The sequence below is a fragment of the Micropterus dolomieu genome, linkage group LG04 (assembly GCF_021292245.1).
Source record: "Micropterus dolomieu isolate WLL.071019.BEF.003 ecotype Adirondacks linkage group LG04, ASM2129224v1, whole genome shotgun sequence".
NCBI lineage: Eukaryota > Metazoa > Chordata > Actinopteri > Centrarchiformes > Centrarchidae > Micropterus > Micropterus dolomieu.
The window spans coordinates 15,251,078-15,275,379 of record NC_060153.1 but is presented as its reverse complement, the minus strand read 5'-3'; the positions used below and the strand labels follow the sequence as shown (position 1 = coordinate 15,275,379).

The 24,302-nt window shown below is 38.6% G+C and overlaps 4 protein-coding genes across 6 annotated transcripts; 2 read left to right on the top strand and 2 right to left on the bottom strand.

The window, feature by feature from the left end:
* Positions 1-1,284: 1,284 nt before the first annotated feature.
* si:ch211-243a20.3 (uncharacterized protein LOC100151507 homolog) lies at positions 1,285-16,019 on the bottom strand. The gene is made up of 5 exons (XM_046046787.1): positions 15,939-16,019; positions 5,833-5,998; positions 3,482-3,617; positions 3,119-3,248; positions 1,285-1,860 (listed from the first exon to the last, which is right to left on the bottom strand). Exons 3-5 carry the CDS (start codon positions 3,594-3,596, stop codon positions 1,533-1,535), a joined length of 573 nt encoding a protein of 190 aa, XP_045902743.1. The 5' UTR covers positions 3,597-3,617; positions 5,833-5,998; positions 15,939-16,019; the 3' UTR covers positions 1,285-1,532.
* si:ch211-243a20.4 lies at positions 8,369-11,500 on the top strand. Its single transcript, XM_046046786.1, has 6 exons — positions 8,369-8,550; positions 9,065-9,328; positions 10,029-10,150; positions 10,551-10,676; positions 10,843-10,953; positions 11,031-11,500. The coding sequence occupies exons 1-6, from the start codon at positions 8,457-8,459 to the stop codon at positions 11,091-11,093; spliced, it is 780 nt and encodes a 259-aa protein (XP_045902742.1). The 5' UTR covers positions 8,369-8,456; the 3' UTR covers positions 11,094-11,500.
* On the top strand, positions 11,574-18,975 carry f8a (coagulation factor VIII associated). 2 transcript variants are annotated; one of them, XM_046046784.1, is made up of 12 exons: positions 11,574-11,698; positions 12,127-12,173; positions 12,334-12,406; positions 13,437-13,596; positions 13,775-13,843; positions 13,975-14,095; positions 14,211-14,303; positions 15,105-15,169; positions 15,983-16,064; positions 17,761-17,807; positions 18,194-18,249; positions 18,366-18,975. In XM_046046784.1, exons 1-12 carry the CDS (start codon positions 11,583-11,585, stop codon positions 18,445-18,447), a joined length of 1,011 nt encoding a protein of 336 aa, XP_045902740.1. In that variant the 5' UTR covers positions 11,574-11,582; the 3' UTR covers positions 18,448-18,975. The 2 variants fall into 2 exon arrangements, with proteins under 2 accessions (XP_045902740.1, XP_045902741.1); XM_046046785.1 differs by lacking the exon at positions 17,761-17,807.
* emp1 (epithelial membrane protein 1) lies at positions 18,863-23,667 on the bottom strand. Of its 2 annotated transcripts, none has more exons than XM_046046788.1 (5): positions 23,604-23,667; positions 22,725-22,815; positions 22,205-22,304; positions 21,783-21,923; positions 18,863-20,148 (listed from the first exon to the last, which is right to left on the bottom strand). In XM_046046788.1, the coding sequence occupies exons 2-5, from the start codon at positions 22,797-22,799 to the stop codon at positions 19,988-19,990; spliced, it is 477 nt and encodes a 158-aa protein (XP_045902744.1). In that variant the 5' UTR covers positions 22,800-22,815; positions 23,604-23,667; the 3' UTR covers positions 18,863-19,987. The 2 variants fall into 2 exon arrangements, with proteins under 2 accessions (XP_045902744.1, XP_045902745.1); XM_046046789.1 differs by having other exon boundaries at positions 23,564-23,622.
* Positions 23,668-24,302: the final 635 nt, after the last annotated feature.

Genomic DNA, 24,302 nt, shown 5'->3' with positions numbered 1-24,302 from the left:
AAGGAACAAAGCACACTGATGATAGATGCTACTGGACAATCAAATGTAAATTTAAAGTGCTCATGAAGGTCTGGGAATTGTTTTTTCTTGTCTTGCAGACACTGGTGAAATCAAAAACGGTTTTTTTTGTATTTAGGAGTTTTTGTTTTACATATTTTTTTAAAGGGGGACTCCAGCAATTCAATATTGCACTTCCATGAATTTGGGACATTAAGAGACTTTTTAAAACAAGAAGAAGAAGTAGAGGCCAAGATATACTGGTTCAAGCTTCAAAAACACTGGCTCCTACATTTCCTACAATGCAATGCAATAGCATCTTTCATTAGACCCTCTCTGACTGGTTAATGACCCACAGCTCCAATTTGTATAATAATAAATTTTGAGCCTAATTGGTGATAACCCTGATTACATTGTCCAGGTAATTGTTTTTTAACTTTACAAAGCTCCTCCAGAGCCACAGAAGACATCATACAACTGCTTTCACAGGCTGAGTAGTACTCCTCGTGAAAGTAAACCAGACTTCATGTGAAAAATAGTGTCCCATAAAGGGAGTCCACTGTACATGTGACTTCTTGCCATCTCCTGTCAAACTGTTTGTTCTGCTTAAATTGTTTGTATATGGGAGACCCAACATGTTCAATATTAACTGAATACATAAGTCATAATTACATAAATAATCATATTGATATAAAGCCTACAGGCACAACATTTAATATGATCATGGAATTGGGAAACAATCCGGGACATTTATTAAAAATCAGCCCATCCTGACCCTGCTTCTTCTCTTAATTGCAGATATTTAAAAACAAATGTAGACACTTTTTAAATTTTACTTGTATAAAGCCACTTTTCATAACAAAGGCTTTGTCAATCATGGCAAACAGGGAAGAGCCAGTTATGTTTATTGATTTATTAAATTAATACAAAAAACGTCTCCATATTTGCTTATGTGTCAAAAAATGAAAAGGACTAAACTATCTCCATGAGAAGTTAGCAACTCCCTCTGCTGAGGAAGGCCATTAGATGTGGTTGAAAGCAAACAACAAGTAAGTTGGACCTTGAGTTGAGAATTTTTGTCAAGCTGCGGTTTCTAATGTCAAGAATGAACCTTCAAGCTAAAAAAAAAATACAGCCAGGCCTAACCTGCCTACATTTTGGTGTTGTGCAGAAAGAAGCCTACTGGAACTTGGAACAACAGAGTTACTGTGTTAAAGGAGGACGTTTGTGTTTCTGTGTGTGTCCTGACTTTAAAATCAATCTGAGATTAAGAGCTGGACAACAAAATAGTGATAATCACAACAGTTTATTAAAGATATCAGTTAGGCCTACCTATTGACCAGTACAAACCCTAATCATCACTCCTGATCTCAGAGGACAGGCAGTGTCTGTGCAGGCTATCATATTATTCATTTACAAAAATGAAAGCTATAGACTACAATTTAAAAATTTATTTCTTACATTATAGACTATATAATATTTGCAGAACGTGTTTGTGTGTCTCACACAGGGGCAGCCATAAACTTCCCCACTCTTCACTCCCCTCCATCAGTCAGCCTCTCTCTCTGAACCAGCTTCACTCCCATACTGGGGACTCTCACCAGTCTTCTGCTCACCACCCGGCTCCGCCTCGGCGGACTCGCCCTCGGGCCGTACAGGGCCAGACTCGCTACCTGTCCTCTCAAGCTCCGAGATGCCAGCTCCTGGCCGCCTCCCGCCTCCTCTCCCCGCTCCTCCCGGTAGCCGTGATGACGGAGGAACGGTTCCAGGTTTGCAAGCCGATGAGAAAGCTCGGTGATGCGCCGGCGCAGAAGGGACACTTCTCTGAATAGGTCGTTAACGGACTCGGACAGAGGGCGCACCCTGCAGGACGAACAGAGGACGTTCAGCTTTACGCAACAGCTCACACAGAAATATTGACCTCAACTCTGATAGGCTATGTGACCTAAACAAAGATTTACACCAACCGGGAGGAACAGTGTGGCGTAGGCTAACAAGGTTGCTGATGATAAGTGGTTCAAATTTATTACGTGAGCATGCTGCTCACGTAATAAAACAACACGCATTCACTCTCTTATTATATTCTTTATGATCATTTTCTAACATTATGTAGGCTGCAAAATAATGTAATGACGTCACCGGGGCCACAGGATTTTAGTTTTAAAACTTTAAGCTTTAGTCGTGAGTCCAAACAACAAAACTATTTAAAATGTTCTCATTATTTTATTTTTATTTTTTCACATTGGATTCACTTAACCGTTGTATTTTCCCTACCACATGGTCCATTTACTAGCTGTTCTAGCTTGAGATCATTATCAGAGGATGGCGTTTGCAAATTTCCATTTTTTCCCCCTCAGCAATTTCAGGATATCTTGTCTCTGTGGGCATTTGAAATTATGCAGATTTATAACAACAGATTTGTAAGGTATCTGCTGATGAAGACATGTGACATGATCGAAAGTCTCAGAAAAGCTAGGCTACTAAATTGACCTTGCAGTGTTTTGTCAACTGCTGTTGAACCTCAGCCTTTGTATACATTTTATCTCCCTATCAAAGTTATTTTAAAGACTTCTCCACACTGACAGAAATATAATATAGCCTGTAATATAATTCTACTAAATCTAAATAAAATTTAGGTTTGTCCATCCCAAATAGAATCAGCCATTAATAACTTCTTGTGTGTAATTTGTATGTAATTGTGCATTGAAATAAACTGAAATACCGAGAGCATGATCTCAGTGTCCTATACCTTCCACCTGGATGTCATAAATAAATTTAGATGTCAAAACTAAATGACAACCTTATTTACATTGTCACTGCTAGAATGTTAGTATAGAGGTTGTTTGTTTTTAAGTAAAACAAGAACAGAACAAGATAAGAAAACAATGTGAACAAAACCTAAAAGATTTGAAAGGGTCTGTGATTGGCTACATGATGACAGACTGAACTAATAGTTGTAGTAGACATAGTTGCAAATAATGTGTGAACAGGAACAATTTAATGATGTAAAAGTCACAAAGAATGTCTATGAAGAAGCAACAGAGCAGAGCAAACCAAGCTAAAGCTGCTCAGACAGCATGTTTTAACATATGTTAGGGGGTGACACTGGTGTTAAAGTTACCTGGAGTAGTCAGGCAGCAGCGTGCTGGGCTGAGAGTGCAGTAAAATCTTGATTTCATTGAAGATGCGTTTTCCCCAGGCGTCTAAAACTCTGGTGACACTGCGCACTGAGGCCACATTCACACGATCAGCTGAAAGCAAAACATAACACCATCAGGGTTTGATATAAAGGAAACAGCCTGAATGAATCATGAATACTATTGGCCACTCAGAGACGCACATGTGCACCAATGATTTTAAGCTTCAAATAGTCTCATCGCTGCTGAGTTTCATTCAGGTCACCAATAAATTATCTTTATAATTCACAACTTCAAACGTTTCGTGATTTACAGGCCTAGAGATCAAACAGAGGCTCATCATTTACCTCCTTCTCTGTAGTTCCAGTACCCATAATCCACTTCATTCTCCTCGCTGGCTGAACGGGCCCCAGTTGCCAAGGCAACCACCATCAGCACCATCAACAGCAAGGGAGGGGCCATGATGGGCAGACAGATGCTCCCCTTTAAAAAAGAGAAGAAGAAGAAAAGAGACAAACTAAAAAAAAAATTGAAAATGAACAAACAAACATGTTTTGTTTTCTTTCCTCAGACAAACACAAACAGAAAAAGATGGAAATGATACATTATAAACTAAGTTAAAATAAGATCCAGCTCAATCAGCTACAACAATGCATTTTATAATACTACTTCACTGTAAAACATTACAGACCCATTTAGTTATGTCAACTTACTTCTTTTAAATCAAAGAGCTCTAAAGTTTGGGATTTTGAGCTCAACTGTGTGAGTTTTAGAAAGATAAACTTTCAGAAATTCATCGTGTTGATTGAACTTGTGTATGTAAGTCATCAGTTGAAAGTTGGTGCGCAGGGATTGGAGCAAGAGAAAAAAAAATAGCCTAGTTGCTGCGTCTTTTGAGTTTGAGAGAAACATACACATAATAAACTAATTATTAGGGTTGAGCGAGTACTCGGTTCAGATCCTTTGTACGAGTACGAGTATCACTAGAGTAAAATGTGTCAATATCTGTTTTCTAATAAACTATATAACTATATATATAAATATAGGAACCTGTAAATAGTTTCCAATAAATATAGCAACTTCTGATTAACCCTTACCAATTTCAGGCTTAAATCAGAAAAGTTCCACTTTTTGAACTTTGAACTGTAGTTATATCAACTTTATGGATTTGTGCTGCATTTCCAAGTTAAAATAACTTGAAATGTCTTACAGTGTTGGATCATCTACATGATGATGATGAATATACTAATGTAACGTGTGCTTTTTAATGTTATATGTACATTATGTTGGTAATACTGCTTTACATTTTTATTTTATGAGTTTGCAGATTAAATATACAACTACTATTAAAGATATATGTGCACAAAGACATTCATATAAAATGCATACACCAACAAAGTCACACGTACATGTATACTCACATTTGCATGTATTAAAAGTAAACCAAAGACAAATCCTAAAATCTCAAAGCAAGATAAAAAATGATTAAAGTAATTAAAAATAATGAGAGATGAAATGGCAACAAAGAAACAAAGAGTTTACAGTATATACAGTATATGAAGCAAGTATATCTCATTCAGGTTGTCCATCGCCCATCATTGTAATTGGGAAGTTACCAATTTCTGTTTAAGATGTTTTTCTAAACATAAACAATGGCAATGATTTACGGACAATATCCACATGGTGGACAATAGCTAACATAGAATTTTAAGAACTTTTACTTCCTCATCTTCTACCACTTACTCAAGTACTGTACTGAAGTACACATCTGAGATATTTGTCAACAATTCATAGGAGATTTTACACACAAAAAATGTAATGTGCAAAATTAGTTTAAGAAATATGATGCATTTTAAAGATTTTCTCCAACTACAACATTAAAATGCTGTTTACATGAATATATGATAATAATACAGTAACATAATAAATACAACAACATACCACTCTATAAGGGACCATTCTTCATAATAAATACTTTTACTTTTGATATGTAAACTACATTTTGCTTCTCTGTACTTTTACTTAAGTAAACTTTCAAATTGAACTTGCTGTATTTTACTTAAGCAAAGGATTTGAACACTGTGATTGTCGTTGCAGTGTTGTGGGTCAAGTCCTTGTACTTTAAACAAAACAAAAAAAACAATAAATTTAACTGAAGGCCTAAAAAACAGAGCCATTTTTGTCCTGTGGCAGTCACTTCTGTGTGTCTGTTATGAGAAGAGAATGACCACAGTCCAATCTGACAAAAGAAAGGAAGGTTTAAAACCTATTTTTTACTCTGATCCCAGGTTTGAGTGGAAAAACAAGAAAGGAGGTGAAAGCAGGCGACCCAGAACAGAGGACAATAAAAGAAGGGGCGGGGGACAGGATTGCATCCATATGACTAAGTCTGTGAATCATACTGGACAATAATAAGCCGATGACTCACTGTTGAGGTATTCTAAATGTTGTCAGGGAATATGAATTTGGAGGCCGGTCAGTGAAAATCTGCTGTACAATAATCAGACACAGCTTGTTTCACATCTGGCCAAACATATCAACAACACTGAACAACTAAGACACAAAACAGTGTCCTTCATTATGATAGTGATGAGCTGCAATAGCTACATGTTTAACTTTGCACACTAACAGTGAACTAGTAAAAGCATCACAGCCTGGAAACTGTCTGAAAAATAGAGCAAATGAGCCTGATACTCACGACTTGAAATGATGATGGTGATGCTCAGCAGGAAGTCCTTCTCCGATCTAGTTTAAACAACAGATGCCTTGGCTTCTCTTGCCTCTCCACTCTGTCACGGCCCCGGTCTTCTCTCCTTATTTCTCCTTATTTTTACTCTGATGCTCTCTCCACCCTCGGCTCAAAGCTGTAATATAATTAGGGAGAGAGTGTGGCAGGTCCAGTGCGGAATCACTTTTTAAAAAAAACTCTGTCGTATATTTATACCCCAACACACGCCCAACTCCTGCTCTCTCTCTCTCTCTCTCTCTCTCACACACACACATTATGACATCCAGCTGCTGCCAGATGTGTTGCATGTCCTTTTGTTTCAGATAGGTCTCATCGTTTACCCTTTTATTGTCTCTCCTTCTCTTTACCCCCTTTATGGAACAGACAGGTATATGTGTCTGAGGCTGTAACTCTATCTGCTTCATAATAGAGTTTCTTGTACTGTGATCTCCTCAAAACTTAAGTTATGACCCTTTTTCATCTGTCTCTGCTGCATCTGCCCTTTTTACCCTCACGAAAGCAGCGTGAAACCTCAACACACATCAGAGCCAATATTTTTAAACTTCTGCCACGTAAAACAATACAGAGATACAAAGATTTTAATGTGAACCTTTTTTTACTGTGTTTGCGAGACCAAGACCTGTCCTTTACTATACTTTACTAAGTATTTAAATGTATTTTTATAGATTAAACTACCCCACAGAATATAAATTTGAAAAAAGTAGTCCAAAAATGTTTTAATATTTAGTACATGCTCTCTGAAGGACTCTTTAACTTTTAATACTTTAAGTACATCTACCAGTGGTGGAGGAAGTATTCAGATCCTTTATTTAAGTAGCAACACTGTAACACATTACTCCATAACATGTAAAAGTCCTGGATTTTACTTAAGTAGAAGTACAGACGCACTGGCAACTAAATGTATTTACAGTAAAGTAAAAGTTGTCAGCGGCCCTTGTCAGTGTTGTATTGTTATGTCATTGGAGTATTATTATTATCAGTGCATTAACAAGTAAACTGAACCTTAACTTAGTGCTGCAACAATTAGTTTCTCCGTCAGTTAACTGACTGATAATTAATCCACAACTATTTCTATTACAAATTAATTATCAAAATTGAGTCCTTTTTTAAGCAAAAATGCCAAATATATGATGGTACCAGGTTCTCAGATGTAAGAATCCGCTGCTATTTAGGGTCTCACAATATAGTAAAATTAAGATTTTGGGGTTTTGAACTGTTGGTCGGACAAAACAAGACATAGAGCGTTTAATCGATTATCGAGAAAATAATAAGCTGATTAATTGATGAAAATATATATTAATTGCTAATAATATATATTTATTGTAGCAGTCTGAAGTGACTTCATTTACTCTGGAGTAGATTAATCTATATCAATGCAACAGATTTTATAAATTGATCATATGTTTTGTGTATAAAATCTTTTTTATATAGTATATTTCCAGAAATTTGAAATACTTAAGTGAAGTAGACCTTTGGCATTTTCAATTCCAAGTTTAAAGTTACTTTCCACCACTGACTTATGACATCAGGGGATATTAGACATTCCAATCCATTTACAGTAAACAACACTGAGTCTTTGCAGTAAATCTGGTTTAAAAGATCTGTTTATCTGTCAATGTTTTTGTACAGTAAAGGATTTGTGTACTTTACTCCCCAGGAAAGAGGGGAGATAAGGAGTGAAGGAGATGGGATATGAAATGGAATGAATTATTCTTTATTAACCGGCATCCAGATGTTATTCCAGCTCTCTCTCTCTGCTTTCAAGCTGTGGCTGAGGTGAGGTCAGACTTGGCTACCAATACAGCCGGATAGAAAATGGTGAAAAAGTCAAGTGTAGAGAAAAGGAAGGAGGAGTAAAGGGAGAGAGACAAAACAGACAGACAGACAAATCGGGTTAAAATATAATGAGCGCTGGATTTGAACATCTGCGTGCCTCTCCTGGCAGCCTCAGAAAGCGATTCAACAGAGAGTACTGCTGTGAAGAAGCCACTGTACCACAGCTGGTTCACATTAACATCAGGCAATTTTTCACTTTCAGCTGAATTCCAGCCTCACACGCCGTACTTTCTCCATCCCTGAATGAGTCTTTAAAAAAACCACATGACGAGGTGTGCGCTCGTGGCTCAAGCTTTTATTTCTCTGGCAGTATCTCACTGTGGAGGACAGCCAGCATTGCACTTCACATCTAGGGGCTGACGTAAGAAAATAATGCAACCAAAAATATCCCCTCTTAACACAATACATAGTTAAAGGCCATCTTTGTATAATTTTAACCCCACTTGTGGGTGTATGTCTGTGATGTGCAAATGCTTTCAGGCTTTTTAGTTAAGTTAAAACATTATGTATCAAACACAGTTGTAAATGCTCTTTTCATTAGTGCTCTGGCCCCTTGATTCAGTGTCCCCCATGAGTCAGTGTCCAGAAAAACAGATAAATAACATTCTGAGGAAGTGGCTTTGCCAGAAACAGGAAACGAAAGACTGCAGCTTATGTACCAAGAACACTGAGAAACACAGATACACGGAACAACCTCAACGAAGAAGACTAGAAACAGCCCACAAAAACCCTACAGTATGGAAGCTCAAAGATTTTGGCATCTTTCTTTCAAGTCGACATGGATATTTGTCTTTTTCTTCTCTTCTGTATGCTCAGGAATGCCCCCACTAAGTAAGCCACCCAAGCTTTATTTTGGCTGACACTGTACTCAGAGTGAACGGTGACAATTTGTGGATCAGTAATGTAACTTCTGGATTGTTTGCAGCCAAAGATGTTTAGATGAGTGTTTCTTTAGCATCATATTAACAGCAGACAATAATTATTTTCATTACCAATCTATTGTGCTTTTTTAAATTAATTGTTCCATCTATATTTGTCAAATGAAAAATGTGTCACACTTTCCCAAAACCCAAGAGGAAGTGTACAAATTGCTTATTTTACATGAGCAGCAGTCTAAACCCCCAAAATATTTAGCTTTTAGTGGCATAAGGTAGAGAAAAACAGCTAATCCACACATTTGAGAAACTTGAACCATGCAGAATGGTTGTTGTTTTTGCTTAATAACTCTAAAACTATTAGACTTAACTAAAATTGCTGCAGATTCAGTTTCTGTCGATTGACTGATTGATTTACCGACTAATCATTTCGGCTCTTATCTTAACCTTTATGTTATGTCCCCTCACAGAAATACACCTCAAAAGCACAGTCTTTGTGGCCCTCACAGGCGAAGACCTCAACATTGAATCTAGTTTGGACGTGCCAGCAAACCAAAGTGGGGACATGTTGAGGTGCTTCGATCCTAAGAACAGAGAGATATACAGCTGTGAAGTCCGTGAGACGGCTGGTCAGTCACAACAATTGACACTGTTGCTGAAAAACCTGAGTTGTTCAGGAGAATACCGTTGCCAATATAAAACAGCCAATGTGTACTGGTTCCTCCTAGTGAGAAGTAAGTAAGAAAAAGAAGAGAATGTGAATGAAAGAAGTAGCAGCACCAAGATTTAATGCATCTCTTCAGTTTTGTCTTGAAGTTGGAAGTGATAACAAGGTGTGAGCATGTGTGAGTGCAAAGTGTACTCTTTTTCTGTGGCAAAGACTGTGGGACACAAGACGGTACTGAGCAGAGGAATGAAAAAAGGGTGGGGTTAACAGTACTTTTTTTTTTACTTTGTGCAAGTGAGAATAAATTTGCCTGGTAGCTTTTACTATACTCGTACAAACTGAGTAGAATGGGAAGAAATGGGAAATTACACCTACTGACAGATTTGTAGTCACACTATTAATAGCCTAACTTTACAAAATACTTTTTCTGTGTTTTGTATAGCAGTATGTTAACATATGAAGCAAGATAACTTTCTTTGTATCCTGCTTTATTTGTTAACATACAGCTAGAAAAATAAAATTTATGTAGTCAGCGAAGGCTGCTTTGCTGCCTGTTTCCCTTTTGTTGACACATCTGTAGTTCTTTTCATCAAGTGGGAGGTATCATAGTGGTTAGACAACCTTGATACCTCTGCATACAACTTAGAGGTTGATGTGATCAGTTTTTCACTTTGCCATGCATGGACATGGACATGGGTGAGGGTTAGGCCGTCCAGTTATGATGCAGTCCTGGCACAGACTGACATTGAATGGTGTGTGTTTTCCAGACGAGGGTTACAAGGATATTGTAAATTTGGAGTCCACAGAACTCATCACAGTTGCCGTCTTCACTGGTGTGCTGCTGGTTTTCAGTGTGGTCGGCTCGGTGTGTGTCTTCAGAGGACATTGGGTAAGACGTTTCCTGCTCATAACCTGGCAGAAGTTAAGAAACAGAGTGTTGCAATATAAAAAACATGCTTTGTTAACTTGTGGTGTTGTGAGGGACGTGAGGCTGACAGGCAGTGTTGTAGATTAATTTCTGAAGCTCTAGATGAAGCTGACTCCCATATTTTTATGTTCTAAATAGATTTAGCTGATTAATTGATTAGTCGATCAACATAAAATTTATGTGCGACTATTTGAGGAAAGAATTCAGTACAAACATTTGGAAATTAATTCTGATTCCAGTCACAACACACATTACTAGAAAGGGAGCTGCTGCCACATCACAAGAAAATCCTCATGTGCTTTATAGTTTGTGTGTTATTGTTATAGATTTTTCTTTTGATGGATAAGATTGTCATTTTTAGAAAGAACACATCACTGAAGATGGCAAGGCTGGCAGAAAACGAAAGCAGAACAAAGAAAAAAAGGAGAGAGAGACAGAGGAAGACAATGTGGATGTAATACCTGCTCAGTCTACGTCTTTCTATGCTGTAAGAACCTTTTTACTCATCAGTATACAGTGTGAATTTATTAAAGGATAGCCTCTTGAGATGCATCATCTCATTTTCAAGAGGGTCCTATACAGACTACTATACTGATTTTTGTCCTCCATCTTCCCATTCATATGTTTATTTTTATATGTCTTGTCTCTCTCAGAGTCTAGAGCCTCGGCCCAGGTCGATTTATGATGTGCTGGACCACTCGGCTGCCAACAGAAAGTCAGAAAATGACAAATCAAAACCCAAGAAAATGGACCCCCAAAAAACGGTCAGTGTGAACTTCAGGTGTTGCCAGTACCACATGCATTTGACCTGTGTGTGACTTGTCTTCTACTTCCTTTACAGAAGGGGGAAACCACACAACCCAAGGAAGAAGGCGTGTTTGAGTCTGTCTACGAGAATTTCTGAATCATAAAGAACTTTTTCAATAGATTGTGGTATTCAGTAGCTGAGACGATCTCAGTGTGGTTTGCTATGTCACTGTAACTTGTTAATATTATAGTTGCACTAACATGTAACCAGCATTTTAATGTTGTTGCTGGTTGCTTTGGAGCAGAAATTTTATTGGCATGTGTAATTACTGTATATCAATGTATTTGTGAATTATTGTAAAAATGCGAATCTGCTAATAACTCAAAATTAACTCAAATATAGTGGAGAAAACTGTAGAAAATATTAATTGCAGAAATATTATTTATAATTTATTTTATTCTATTGTACTTAAAATATTTGTATATTATATATGTGTGTTGCATGAAGGGTCTCCACCTTACGTTTCATTGTTGTAAAATGACAATAAATGAACCTTGACAGTTTGATTTCCTTTTATAATAAGCACTACCTCTCCTCTATCGGACACTGACCAATGAAATTGAGAGTTATCGATTCTACGAGCCAATGGCAGCGCTCCTGTTAGTTGTACTTCCTGGTTCGGTTTGTTTTTCTGCATTGATCATGGCTGCAGAGGGCGACTTTCTGGCGAGATATCGTGCGGTGTCAAATAAACTGAAAAAGTAAGGCTTTGAGTCACATTAGCTCAAATAGGAAGATGAGTGAATATCACGAGTGGCAGAACGTTACTTGGCAATACTGCTACTGATACAGCTAATGTTAGCACTAATAAGCTAGGTTAAGCTAACTGTTAGCCTGTCGCTGTCATTACTGTCAGTGTCACATGACGTCATTTAACCAACCCTTACGTGCATGTAACGAAGTTTATAATCCAAATATAATGTTTGTGGAGGTCAGTTGTTCGGTTAAGGCTCATATAAAGGGACGTTATTCGACAGCTGACGGTAACGTTAATTTAGCAAGCTGCAGTCGGTAAAGCTGGCGAAGCACGCAGTCGTTCTTCTGTTTAGCACCAGAACAGTGTATTCACGATATCTTGCTAGTTATAACCAGCTAATTGTTGTATTTTTTTTGTATGTCCTTGTCGTAGACGTTTTCTCCGGAAGCCCAATGTAGCAGAGGCGAGCGAGCAGTTTGGTAAGTGTCTGACAGTCTCTCTGCACAACCTAAAGTGAAAATTACAGAATTCGTTCAGTACGCACAACATGACACCATCTACAGAGAATCTTACAGAGAATATATGTCATCAAACTGTTTCTTCATAGTTTGCCTTACATTGATTTCCCTGTTTTTTCAGGTCAGTTAGCCAAGGAGCTGAAGCAGCAGGACTGCCTTCAGTATGCTGCCTTCTGTAACCTGGCCATGGCTCGGTGGGTGGTGATGTACACTCCTTCTGCACCAGATTGACCAGAACCACCTCTCAGTGTCTAACACAATAGGGGACACCTCTGTCCACATACCTCTGGAGCTGTTTTCATGGTTTGGGCTTAGTTCCAATTAAGGGAAATCTTTATGCTGCAACATAAAGTGATGTTTTACACAAGAGCCTGCTTCCAACTTTGTGGCAACAACTTGGGAAAGACCCTTTTTTGTGTTTCCTTCACTAGTTTGCACAGAGTGCTGACTTCAACTCCATTGAACATCTTTGAGACACTGCCTTCTGCGAGCCAATGGCTGTAATCTTCAGGTCTTCACATAGTTTCAGCCATGTACCGTACTTAAAGTTCAACCTTAATATCGTAAACGATTTCTAAGTAACTGCTGCTTTTTAAAAATCATGTAAATGTCATTTGTGACACATTAATCACACTTTAGGCTGTAAAATGGCTTTCACAATCTCATTATAAACAAAAACTGAAAACATGTAGACTTGTGCTGAGCATAAGGTGAAGCTTTGCATGAAAGTCTTGTTGGGGAACCAGCTGCACAAAAATCTTCTAATTTTACAACGTGGTATCACCAGATCAAATTGTCATTTGTTAAGTAAATTGGACTGCTGGGCTCTGAAATATTCAGAATTATGACAGTTAAATCAAAAATATACTATATTATCTGCACATCAGTTAAGTTATTTGTCAGTTCTCCACCCACTTGTCAGGCACATCATATCACGTTTGTTACGACGGTTTGGAACTACTTTGCTTTCAACTCAATTAACATTGATTGGTTCAAACAGAGTGCTGCATGTTCAAAAGTTAGTGACCAGTTAGTCAGATTATCTCGCAAAGGCACTGTCCAGTACGTGACTCTTCTAGTTGTTCATGTCCCAGACAATAAACCACCACAGGGTGACAGAGGTGTTGGTAATCAGCTCAGAGGGAGCCTGGATCATTCATGGTGATGACATGTTTACTGTTGATGGTGCATCTGTTGTTGTTACACATCCTGAATGTCTTGCAGCTGTGAGCAGACTCTTTTTAATGCTCCTGGAGAGGCTTTGGCGTTAACCGATGCTGCCCGCCTCTTTCTCTCGTCTGAGAAGGAGAACAGGGCTCTGCAGGCCCCGGGCTTTGATGAGCACCTTCAGGCTGCACTTAACTGCTACAGTTTTGCCATCAAGGTACACTGTGATTCCTAATTTTTGATGACATGGTTAGTAGTTGAATCAACATCTGTGGTTTGAAAATATATGGGGAATGAAAGATACAGAATAAGGGATTGCAGGGTATGGAGTACAGTCCTGTATCCACATTTCTACAGAGACAGTGAGATAATGCTGATGTACAAATGGCTTACAGGTGTACATTGAGATGAACCAGCCTGTGATGGCAGCCAGCCTGTGTCTAGAACTTGGCAACGCACTCAAGGTAAAACTTTGGATAAGAACTTCAAGCTGTCCTAAAAGATTAATTATGGTGTTCTTTGATTTGTTGTTTCAAGTTGATGTGCTGTAATAAAAATGTGGTGTTAATCTCTGCTCCTCCTGTGATTTCATTAGGAGATGAATAGACCAGGAGAGGCTATTGTTCATTACCAGAGGGCTGCAGAGTTGCAGACACAGACGCCAATTGAAGCTCTGCTGTCAATGGGAGAAATGGCCACGTGTAAAATTCTCACCCGTGAGTTCAGCCATGTCATATCTGATATGTAGCTGATACATATTTCATATGCATATATACGATTTAGCTTGATTTTCTGCGGTTTAAGCTTTAATCTCTCTTGTGTTTTTTGTAGGTGACTATGACGGTGCTTTGTCAGTGTTCACGGAGATGCAGCTGTTGTGCCAGGAGAGAGGACTGCAGCTACCAGGCACCAGCACCCCTGTTGGTGAGGCTCTGCATTTATCTACAGGCAGTAGCTGCCTAAAATAATAATAATATAATAATAATAATAATCTTTATTTGTAGAGCACTTTTCAAAAACAAGTTACAAAGTGCTGTAACAAGTGTAAAGACAATAATACCCAAAAATCAATAATACAAAAGCAATACAAGATAAAAGCATGAAAACATTGAAAAGACCAAAATACACGTTTAAGATAAATATAAAATAAGTAAAATAGAATAAAATAAAAGGGATAAAATAAAGTCAAATATGATCGGGAAAGGCTCTCCTATAAAAGTATGTTTTAAGAAGGGACTTAAAAGAGTTCACTGACTCAGCCGACCTGATTTCCTCGGGCAGGCTGTTCCAGAGTCTCGGGCCCCTGACAGCAAACGCTCTGTCCCCTTTAGTTTTCAGTCGAGACTCTGGAACAGACAACAGACCTCTGCCCGAGGATCTCAAGGTGCGTGCTGGTGCGAATGGGACTAAAAGTTCAGAAATATAACAAGGCGAGAGGCCATGAAGAGCTTTAAAAGTGATCAATAGAATTTTAAAGTCAATTCTAATCTTATGTATGAATGGATGCCAAGTGATATGATACAGTATGATACAGTTTTCAAAATGGAGGCTGAATGCAATATATCAAAAACAAAAATGTAGGGATAAGAACATTTTAATGCAGAGATTGAAAGCGCAATGTGTCTCAAGTTGTGTTTTAATATCATTTTTGCATTTTATTTGATTACACACTAAAAGTGGTGTCTTCCTCTCTCTTTCATATCTTAATTTTCTTGGGGGGAAAAGGGGCATTTCTGGACATTGTGGCAAAATGTGAGATCTCCAGAGTACTACTGCTGATGTTGCTTGAGGTAACAACTTTTATTTTATATTATATATAAGAAAACATACTGAAAGAAAACCATCTATAACAGAGTGACTGAAGTGGTACACCCTCAGTAAGAGGGTTACGTATGAATTAAATCAGTTCTGTATTTTTGATTTCACTTGTGAAAAAATGCAACAAGGTTTTATACAAAGACTGTATAAAAGAAGTGGACTTGCCAATGCAGAAGTGCATTCTTCCTAATGGTCAGCAGGAGGCGATTACACCGGTTGCAGAAAGAAGTCTGATTGGATTTAAGCTTATGAGGAAATGACCCTATTTCTGACTTGATTTATTACCTCATTAACACTTTCCTAATAAGTTCAGTGTCCCAGTTGCTAGTTTCAAGTCAGCATTATGGTCCCATTTAAAGTAAAATAGAATATAAAGCCGTGTCAGTACCACGGCAACCTGTCCGGTGCAGCGATGCGTATCCCTCCTCAGCTCCACCCTCTTGTCCAAATATGATCACTTCTGGTTCCAAAAAAACCCAACATGGGGACAACCAAAGTGCCAAACTCGAGGGTTGAAAACAGTAGGCCACAAACCAAAGGGTGACGTCACGGTGGCTACATATCTTCACCACAGACACACAGCAACATGAACACTTGCCAATACTTTAGTGTCAGACAACCATCACCAGCTTAAAAGAAGGACATTAACAACGCAACAGAAAATATCACATTGCTGATGCCAAATCGATTGATATTGTATCACTGTATTGATTATTTATCCCACATCTGTACATTACTTACTGGTGCAGCAGCCCTGTAACGGCCTTTGCTGTTTTCCTGTGTAGCCTCCGCCTCAGAAGTTGTTACCAGAACATGCCCAGACCCTGGAGAGATACGCGTGGGAGTCTTTTGACCCTCACAGCCAAGGTAAATGCACCACAATATTGAGCAGGGATGTGATTGTTCCGGATTAATCCGGAATTCCGGATTTTCCAACCTGAAAATCTGACCCACATGAATCATGCAGATCTCTAATTTGCGTTCAGCTGCCCATTCCACACCTGCACAGTGTGTACCACAGTCGCTGTCGCACATCAGTGGTACGTAACGTGTTGGGCAGTAATACTGTAATATTACTTTTCCCAGTAATAGTCCCATTAGTTGACAGATTACTATTTCCAAAACAGTAATGTTACAATGTACAGTTACTAATCATATCAAGGCTGCCCTATTGAACGCACCATCCCTGACGTGAATGTGCGACTGCGCTGCAACTCTGCGGCACCAGACCTTATCAGCTGTTAGCCAAAAAGCTAAAGGAAGACAGGAGAACAGGGAGGAGAGGTATTTTCGACAGCTGTAAGTAACGTTGTTGCCATTATTGTGTAACGCAAACAATTCTACATTGACTTAGGGTAATTGAAGCATCAGCTAAAGCAACGCAGCAACGTGAAACTCAGAAAGAAACTCCAGTCGCTACTGCCAGTGATGCTTGGGCTCATCGGGAGAGAGTGGTGTTATATCACCCAGTAATAAGTAGGCTAGAGTAGCTAATATTACTTTTTTAAGGAGTAGCCTATATGCTAAGTAACTAGGTAATAGCTATATTATTTCTGAGTAACTTGCCCAACACTGAGTTGACAATAAGCATTGGATAAATTGGATATGTTTTGATTATTGCTTGTTATAGGCTATGTCTAATGATCAATCACATAGCCGATATATACACTTTGCTGTATGAATGGTTGCTTTTTAAGTCTTTATGTCCGTATTTTAAAGTTATAAATTAATTTCTTGTGAATGGTTGTGACAGGGTTTATATAAGGCCGTTTCATACAGCTTTGATCTGCGGGGTCGCTCTGCGCTCCTTATCAACAGACAGGCAAACAAGCACTCCCCAGGTAACCATGGCAACGGCTTCTGTGTAACTGCCGCAATCCCGTGAAACTGTCGCGGTCGTTCTCATCTCACCCACACACCTACCCGCTGCCAGAGTTGAAATGTCCAACTTTTTCCTACAGTTTATCAATAGACAGAGACAGACGTGGCTGTTTGATCTGAGTTTCCTGAATAATATAACTGTCTTTAACAGTCAGGCCACCAGGTCTTAAACAGGCAACAACCTTTGCTGCTGTCTCCTATTCATTAAAAATCATCTGTTAACTTCTACTAAACTAATTTGAAAGTTAGTAGTTATATTATTTAGTTATAGAATCAATTATTTCATGTTGCATGTTGCACATTTAGCTGTTGAAGTTTGGTAAAAAATGAATACAAAATAATAATTATTATAGTGAGGTGGCGATGGAGCAGTGGATTAGACACTTGCCTTTAATTCCCACTGCAACACATCCACCAAATAAGTTATTGTCATGGGTCCTGCTTTACCATCCATATGTTATAATAGAGACGCCGCCAGTTTTATCGGGGTGGGGGGGTCTCAGTATATTTTCCTGCTTTTTTGCTCTTTGCCAATCACATGCCTGATTGAGCTAATATTAGAGCAAAAATGTATGAAATATATATGTTCTCTTTTCAGTGGGAATGTAAAAATTGTATCATGAATCCTCTGAGTGACGTTTATTTGAAGTGGTGCAAACGTGGCTCTTGTCCTTTCCTTCAGTGACCTTCCTGCCTGATAATGTTTTCCTGCTCCTGCAGTCTGTAGTGGTGAGTTTCATCATTCACATACTTGGAACAGTTCGCAGGATTTCGTGATCCTTTCTGCCTTATACAGGAAGAATGATGGTATTCACGGCCTTCACACGACAGACAAATTTGCTGGAGCTTGTCTTCCTTTGCCAATGGAATTCATTTTTTTTTGTTTGCAGCATATGCAGTGGTGTTAGTAGGCCTTTGCCTGTTTTTCAATCAATATTTATGGTTCTTGATCTATGTTCATTCATGACTTAAATACCTTTTAATAAAACAGATTCTGTAGAGCAATAACAAGATTTATAATAGAGCATAAACACTGACAAAAACTTATCAAGGTCATCTGAATCTGCAGTTATGGTTTTATTTGTGCAGCGTGTAACACCAAATCTGTTTTGCAGATGGCATGTCAGGAGAAAGACACAGAGTCCCTTAAGTCTCTTCAGACAGAGCTATGGTGAGTGTTCAGAAATGTTCATTTTCCATGTGATGGGGATGGAGCAGCATTTTTTACTGCTTCTCAATATTAATTTTCCATATTGATTGCATGTTTGTGTTTTTTTCTCCCCTCAGGCCATTTCTGAGTGCTGAGCAGAATCACCTTCTCCACCTGGTGGTTCAGGAGCGCATCACACCGTCTGGCCAAGGCATCTAGTACAGTCCAGTTTCTACTCGCTTCCTCTGGGAACGATACTTTATATAATGGAACATTCCTGTTTCTGACTGGGTCTGTTGTAAGGCCTGAAGATTTGTTTTCAAAACCTTAAAGTTGTAACTTGCACTCAGAAATACAAGCAATACAACATAACTTTGCCCTTATTAAACAAAGTTACGCAGATTTAGAAATCAGTGAAAATCCATTAGAATTTTCTGGAACTGTGTTGTCCTTCATCACCCCAATGTGAAGTTATTTGTCTGGGTGCCAACTTGAGCCTCAATTTAAATTAATTTTAAAGAAATCTTACTTGAGTGAAGGCTACAGAACTGAACCCGTTCATACATATTTATCATGTAATAGTGACTGTTTATGATTTTGTTGCATGCACAGCAGTTTAATAATGAAATATTAAGACTGTGTGATATTTGTTTTATTAATAAATGATATGGCTTAAATTCCAATGTAATTACAAACATCTCTTGCATAGTTATGAAATATGGTGAAATTAAACACCATTGTCCTCCATCCCTGGTTCACTTTATGTTCAATTGTACAAATTGCATGTACTTTTCTTATGATAGCAGCCAACTACAGACACAAAATCAAACATAGTGAATTTAAAAAAACACTCAACACAAAATGTTACAAAAATATAATGGTTACAATGTACATAGATTTAAAAAAGGATACATTATACTTCAGTTGTAAAATAATGATACATGATTAAAACTACTTGTACTGTGAATTAAGGCTTTTTTCATTGTTCAAGTACTGCAACAGGAATGTTGTAGTTTTGACAACAAGCTGTATCTTCAGATACAGTATTTCTTTTCACTCTGGAAAGCTGCAGCTGTCCGCCTCACAACGTGATTTAACAGAATCGTAAGGACTTCAATCTCACATTTCATCCACTTCTCAAGAGTTAGCTGACAGGATTGATACTACTCTTATTTCTGTGTAAATGAAGCTACCTCCAGCAACTAGTTAGCTTAGCATAAAGACTGGAAACAGCTGGCCTGGCTCAGTCAAAAAAGTTAAGAAATATATCCACCAGTCAGCACCCCTAAAGCTTACCAATTGTTAATGCTGGTAGTAGCTTCATACTTAACACACAGACAAAGATTGGGATCAATCCCGTCATCTATCTCTGAAATAATTCATTTATTAATAATTGTACAGTTATATTGCTTAGAAATAAACACTTTCAGGGGTTGCACCCTTCTAATTACAACGTCTTTTTAGCCCATACTGCCCTACTCATGAATGAAAAATGACACTACCCTCTTCTCTCTTAAATCAAATAGAAATTAATTAAAATCTAAATGTAACATAATCCTGGGTTCTATTTCAATGTATAATATTAAAAATATAAACAAATGGCTCGTTAGCAAAGTAACATTATTCCTCCATTTTCCTAGCTGCAGATCAACAATCTTCTGTTTTCCCCCTCCAAATTTCTAAACAAATCCTATTGTTTATTTTACCAAATTGAATCTGGGAACATGATCTCAGGCCTGCCCTCATTCCTCTTGTCGTGTCACTCGCTCTTCTTCCGCAGGACGAGGTAGGTGATCGCTAAGATGAAGGTGAGGACAAAAGAGATCCAGGCCAGGACATAGGAGTGCCCGTACCCTCCTCTGTTTTCGTCAGTGTGAATCTCGGCAGTGTAGATTGAGGCTGCGATCATTATACACAGGCCTGCAGGAGGGGAAAAAAGGGCAATCCTGTCACAAGCACCCAGATGAGGCAATTAAGGTGTAATTATTTTTCCTATTATAAGATAAGGCTCATGATCGCGGATGCTGTAGCAGACGGCTCCACTGCAGCCACAATGAAATGAGAAACATGACAGTTTTGCTGTGCTAATTTTGTAGTTCTATAAACTGATGACAATACATGTTAAAATCCCATTACTTTCTGAATGTTTTTATGTACTATTAACAGTGCCAATGATAGTCCATAATTGAGCCTCTGTATTTAACTGTATGGTGACATAAGAGATACTGTAGTTCACAAATCATCCGTCTACACGATTAGGTCCAATTTTACCTAAGTCTGTCACAGCACGAGTCCTTCAATACTGTTCAAAACATGTTTTTAAATACAGGATAATGTACTAATGAAACAACTTATTCAGTGGTAAGAATGTGACTTCACTTCAACGTCTGATTTTGAAAACTCTTGTGAATATTCTTACATAATTATCACAATATTCTGCCCATCTCGCAGACCAGTAGTTAGCACTAAAATTTGAAGTAGATTAATTGATTAACAAAAAAACTGAAGTAAACTATTTTGATACTCAAGTGAGTTTAATTAATTCTTAAGCAAAAATGGGGAAAATTCTCTTATCCCAGTCTCTGAAATGTGAATATTGGCTTTTGACTTATACGATAGAAAAGTGAATACCTTTCGGCGTTTTGACTGATGGTTGGACAAAATAAGACATTTAAACATGTCACCTCTAAGAAAGTGTGATGGGCATGTTTCACAATGTTGATGATTATTTAATTGACAAACCATTAATCAATTAATGGCAAAATTAATCAGAAGATTAATAGATAATGAAATCATTAGTTGACTCCAGACAATATCTTCACAGATTTTTCAACACTCACTTGTCCTCCACCCCGTGTTGTACCAACTGCCTCTAATCTCAAAAGATGATTTTGGTTTAAGTCACTTTCAGACAGAGGGGGCTGAAGTTTTGAAAATGTTCAATCATCAGTTTTTGACATGAGCCAGAGGCCACAGAGCCACATAAGATTAATCCAAAAACACTGACAGTTATTACTCTACTGCAGTGACTGTCAATCATGTGTCACTGAGGCCTGATGTTCTGCAGATTAACAGGACCAGCTGGTTTAATTTTTTGGTTAAACTGAAAACCTGCAGACTCTTGAACCTGGACGGCACATGAGTGAAAGTCACTGACCTTCTGTATCTGCGTCCATGGTTTTTTTTTTAACACCATTGTGCAGAAACACCGTACACTGCTGCTGATGACCTCTGCTTCAAAAGCTTTGGGTCCAAATGTCATGTAAGGGAAGCAAACAGAGATCCAGACATGCTTGCACATTGTCAGGGACAGGCCTCAGCTTACTTTCTTCCTCACCTTGTCTGAGAGGAAATGAAAACATTTTAACATGCTATACTGTAAGTGTTATGCTCAGTCCTATCAAATGAAATGTTTTACAGTTACGCAGAAATATGAGTCTAAAAACACTGAGGTCTCATTCCACTGTTGTGCTTTCCAGTCAAGCCTTAGAGCATAGAAATGTACAAATATTTCTTACAGCTGCAGGTCAGACTTTTGACTCCAGGTTACTTACATGCGACTAGCTGTAAAATGCCAGTGACGGTGAACCTCTGGCCTTTGGGCAGGGTGAACAGCTGAGCCACAAACATAAACAAGGCCAGAATGGAAAAAACACAGGCCAGCACTGATGTGGCCTGAATCGTCTGGAGATACTCTGCAGCAGCAGGGCGACAAAACAGACACGCAGTCAGTGAGGGGTCGACAGCAACCCACATACACGGCAATGTTCACCTTAAAGCACCTCATCTGCAAATATAAACATTACTGATGAACTTATTAACATATTGTTACAATTTTAATAGCATATGACCTCTGATTATCAGCATCTGTCTAGTCTGTTTCTACATTTTGACACCTGTAATCTCCTCTATTCTGACAAATACTACTGCACTCAAATCATCCATCCCATTAGTTAAAAACATCCACGGAATTTACTCTCTGGGTAGTTTTTCAGGTTGGTGTAATGCCACATTAAGCCTGTCAACTCCCAATGGCCCCACAAGTCAGTTGACACTGTATCAGTGATCCACCAGGCCTGAAGTTGCAGAAGAAGAGGAGAACAAACACAAGACATCAAGACACATACAGTGGTTGCAACACATGTAAAGAAAAGTTGAAAGCTTTGCAGATTTACTGTCATCCATATACCAGAGCTGATAGAGTCAGTTTTTTAATGTTCTGTAAGGCTTAGTGAAAGTACATGTAGATTAGAAACACTGTGGGTGGCAAAATACCAAGAACATATCTTTTGACATTTGACTGCTGGGTATTTCCATGTTGTTTAATGGCACATGTGCTGGCCTGAGCTTCCATAGAGACATACATTTTGCTTTAGGTGTTTGTATTTGCTCTCTACATTTGGTTGGCATTTATTCTCATATTAAAGCTTGTTGCTCTTCCTCTAAGCATAGGCGTGTGTTAACTGAGAAAACAAAAGGGAATTATTTCCACTTACATTATCAATGGTGGCCACCAGAAGCAGGATGACGGCGGTTATGTGCAGAACGACGATTCCAGAAAGCATCAACATTGTGGCCTTCGGGAAACTGATAACAGGGGAAAGGAGGAAGGATGCAAACCATTATTTATTTTCCACGCACGGTCTTATGCAACACAGGCTTGTATGTGGGGAAGCATCAGCTCACACAGCTGTCCCAAATAAATACTGTCTCAAACTGAAAGAAAAACCGAGAGGACAGACGTTGCGTGCAAGCCCAACCCGCTCCACAAGTCTCGTAGACACATTTTTGAATCAACTTCCCGATAGACTCAAATCTCCGCTCACATAACTTATGGTTTCATATCTTCAAACGTATTTTTTTAAAACGTACTTTCTATAATGACAACTCAGATGAATTGGCATCCATTTGCAGTGCCCAGAAATACTGGTCAGTTTCCTTAATGACTCGTTTTTCATGGCTTTACAGCCTATTATTTCCGTCGACAAGAAAGGCGCATTTGTTTACGCTGTTTGGGCATTCCCGAATGGGCCCTGTACCACACTCAACAACACTGAAAAGAGCGCGAGAATACCACGACAGAAAATAATAAACACACCTCTAACTTCTATACCCAAACATAAACACTGTTGCATGTTAAACTCTATGTTCACATACATGCCTTTGCAGTCGCGCGTCCTTTTAATACTTTTTTTGCGCTCAGTCACATCCGTGCAATTCTCCAAAGCGCTGGTGAAAATCTGTACTGAAGTTAACTTTTCTGCACTCTACACAACAAAAGCACACACAAATTCTGCACAGTAGCGTCTCACGGCGACATAAGGCATGGGCTTACCTTTACAAAATGTAAACAACGTGGATAGACGTTAGCCTACCTGAAAGTGCTTTAACGCACGGCCCGGGAGTTATTTGGGAATGTGAAACACTGCACAACCACCACCCTGTTTTACTCTCTCCCTCTCACCAAGCCCCTCCCATAAAGTTTCTAATTTTTTCCCCCTCAATGAAACGTTCAGGCAACCCATAAGGCTTCAGGACGCCCCCTTAAACTCCAAAAAGTGTGTAAAGAGTGAAGTTTTAAGATCATTCATTGTTACATGGATTTGTAAAGCCTGTTTCAGTTGTATTCCAGAAATACTTTTCCTACAGGCTGTGACAAACTGATTTCTTTTAACTCGGTTTCTCAACTGGGTGTCCCATCTTTATTAACAAACTGGCCACATCAGCTTTAGCTGTACTGTTATCCTCTGGATATGAAATGTAATTTTGGACATACATAAACATATCTCGCAGCAAGTCTATCTCTCAGTTGTGCTTTCAGACACACTTGACGGTTCATTATGCACTAAAATGACTTCTTCAAAGACGGGACATTAAGAAGTGCAATGGACAGCACTGCAGTGCACTACAGACACTGGGGACATCTTCACCTTTCCAACAGTGCTTGCACTTTGATGGCAACATGTTTTCAAGCAAGTCAAAAATCAAGTGAAGTAGTGGCTTATGGAGATGCAGTTTCAGATTGGAGCAGAGTGTAAATCAATAAAAAGCCCTCAGAGTGTGTCACTCCCTCA

Excerpts from the sequence above, each read along its gene's own strand:
- si:ch211-243a20.3 (XM_046046787.1), bottom strand. The coding sequence starts at position 3,596 with ATGGCCCCTCCCTTGCTGTTGATGGTGCTGATGGTGGTTGCCTTGGCA. Across the intron at positions 3,249-3,481 it reads CTGGAACTACAGAGAAGGAG|CTGATCGTGTGAATGTGGCC; the intron begins GTAAATGATGAG and ends TTTTGCTTTCAG. Across the intron at positions 1,861-3,118 it reads CTGCTGCCTGACTACTCCAG|GGTGCGCCCTCTGTCCGAGT; the intron begins GTAACTTTAACA and ends TTCGTCCTGCAG.
- si:ch211-243a20.4 (XM_046046786.1), top strand. The coding sequence starts at position 8,457 with ATGGAAGCTCAAAGATTTTGGCATCTTTCTTTCAAGTCGACATGGATA. Across the intron at positions 8,551-9,064 it reads CTCAGGAATGCCCCCACTAA|AAATACACCTCAAAAGCACA; the intron begins GTAAGCCACCCA and ends GTCCCCTCACAG. Across the intron at positions 10,151-10,550 it reads GTGTCTTCAGAGGACATTGG|AAAGAACACATCACTGAAGA; the intron begins GTAAGACGTTTC and ends TGTCATTTTTAG.
- f8a (XM_046046784.1), top strand. The coding sequence starts at position 11,583 with ATGGCAGCGCTCCTGTTAGTTGTACTTCCTGGTTCGGTTTGTTTTTCT. Across the intron at positions 11,699-12,126 it reads GTGTCAAATAAACTGAAAAA|ACGTTTTCTCCGGAAGCCCA; the intron begins GTAAGGCTTTGA and ends TCCTTGTCGTAG. Across the intron at positions 13,844-13,974 it reads AACTTGGCAACGCACTCAAG|GAGATGAATAGACCAGGAGA; the intron begins GTAAAACTTTGG and ends TGATTTCATTAG.
- emp1 (XM_046046788.1), bottom strand. The coding sequence starts at position 22,799 with ATGTTGATGCTTTCTGGAATCGTCGTTCTGCACATAACCGCCGTCATC. Across the intron at positions 22,305-22,724 it reads TGGTGGCCACCATTGATAAT|GCCTGGTGGATCACTGATAC; the intron begins GTAAGTGGAAAT and ends CTGCAACTTCAG. Across the intron at positions 20,149-21,782 it reads CATTTTACAGCTAGTCGCAT|GCCTGTGTATAATGATCGCA; the intron begins GTAAGTAACCTG and ends CCCCTCCTGCAG.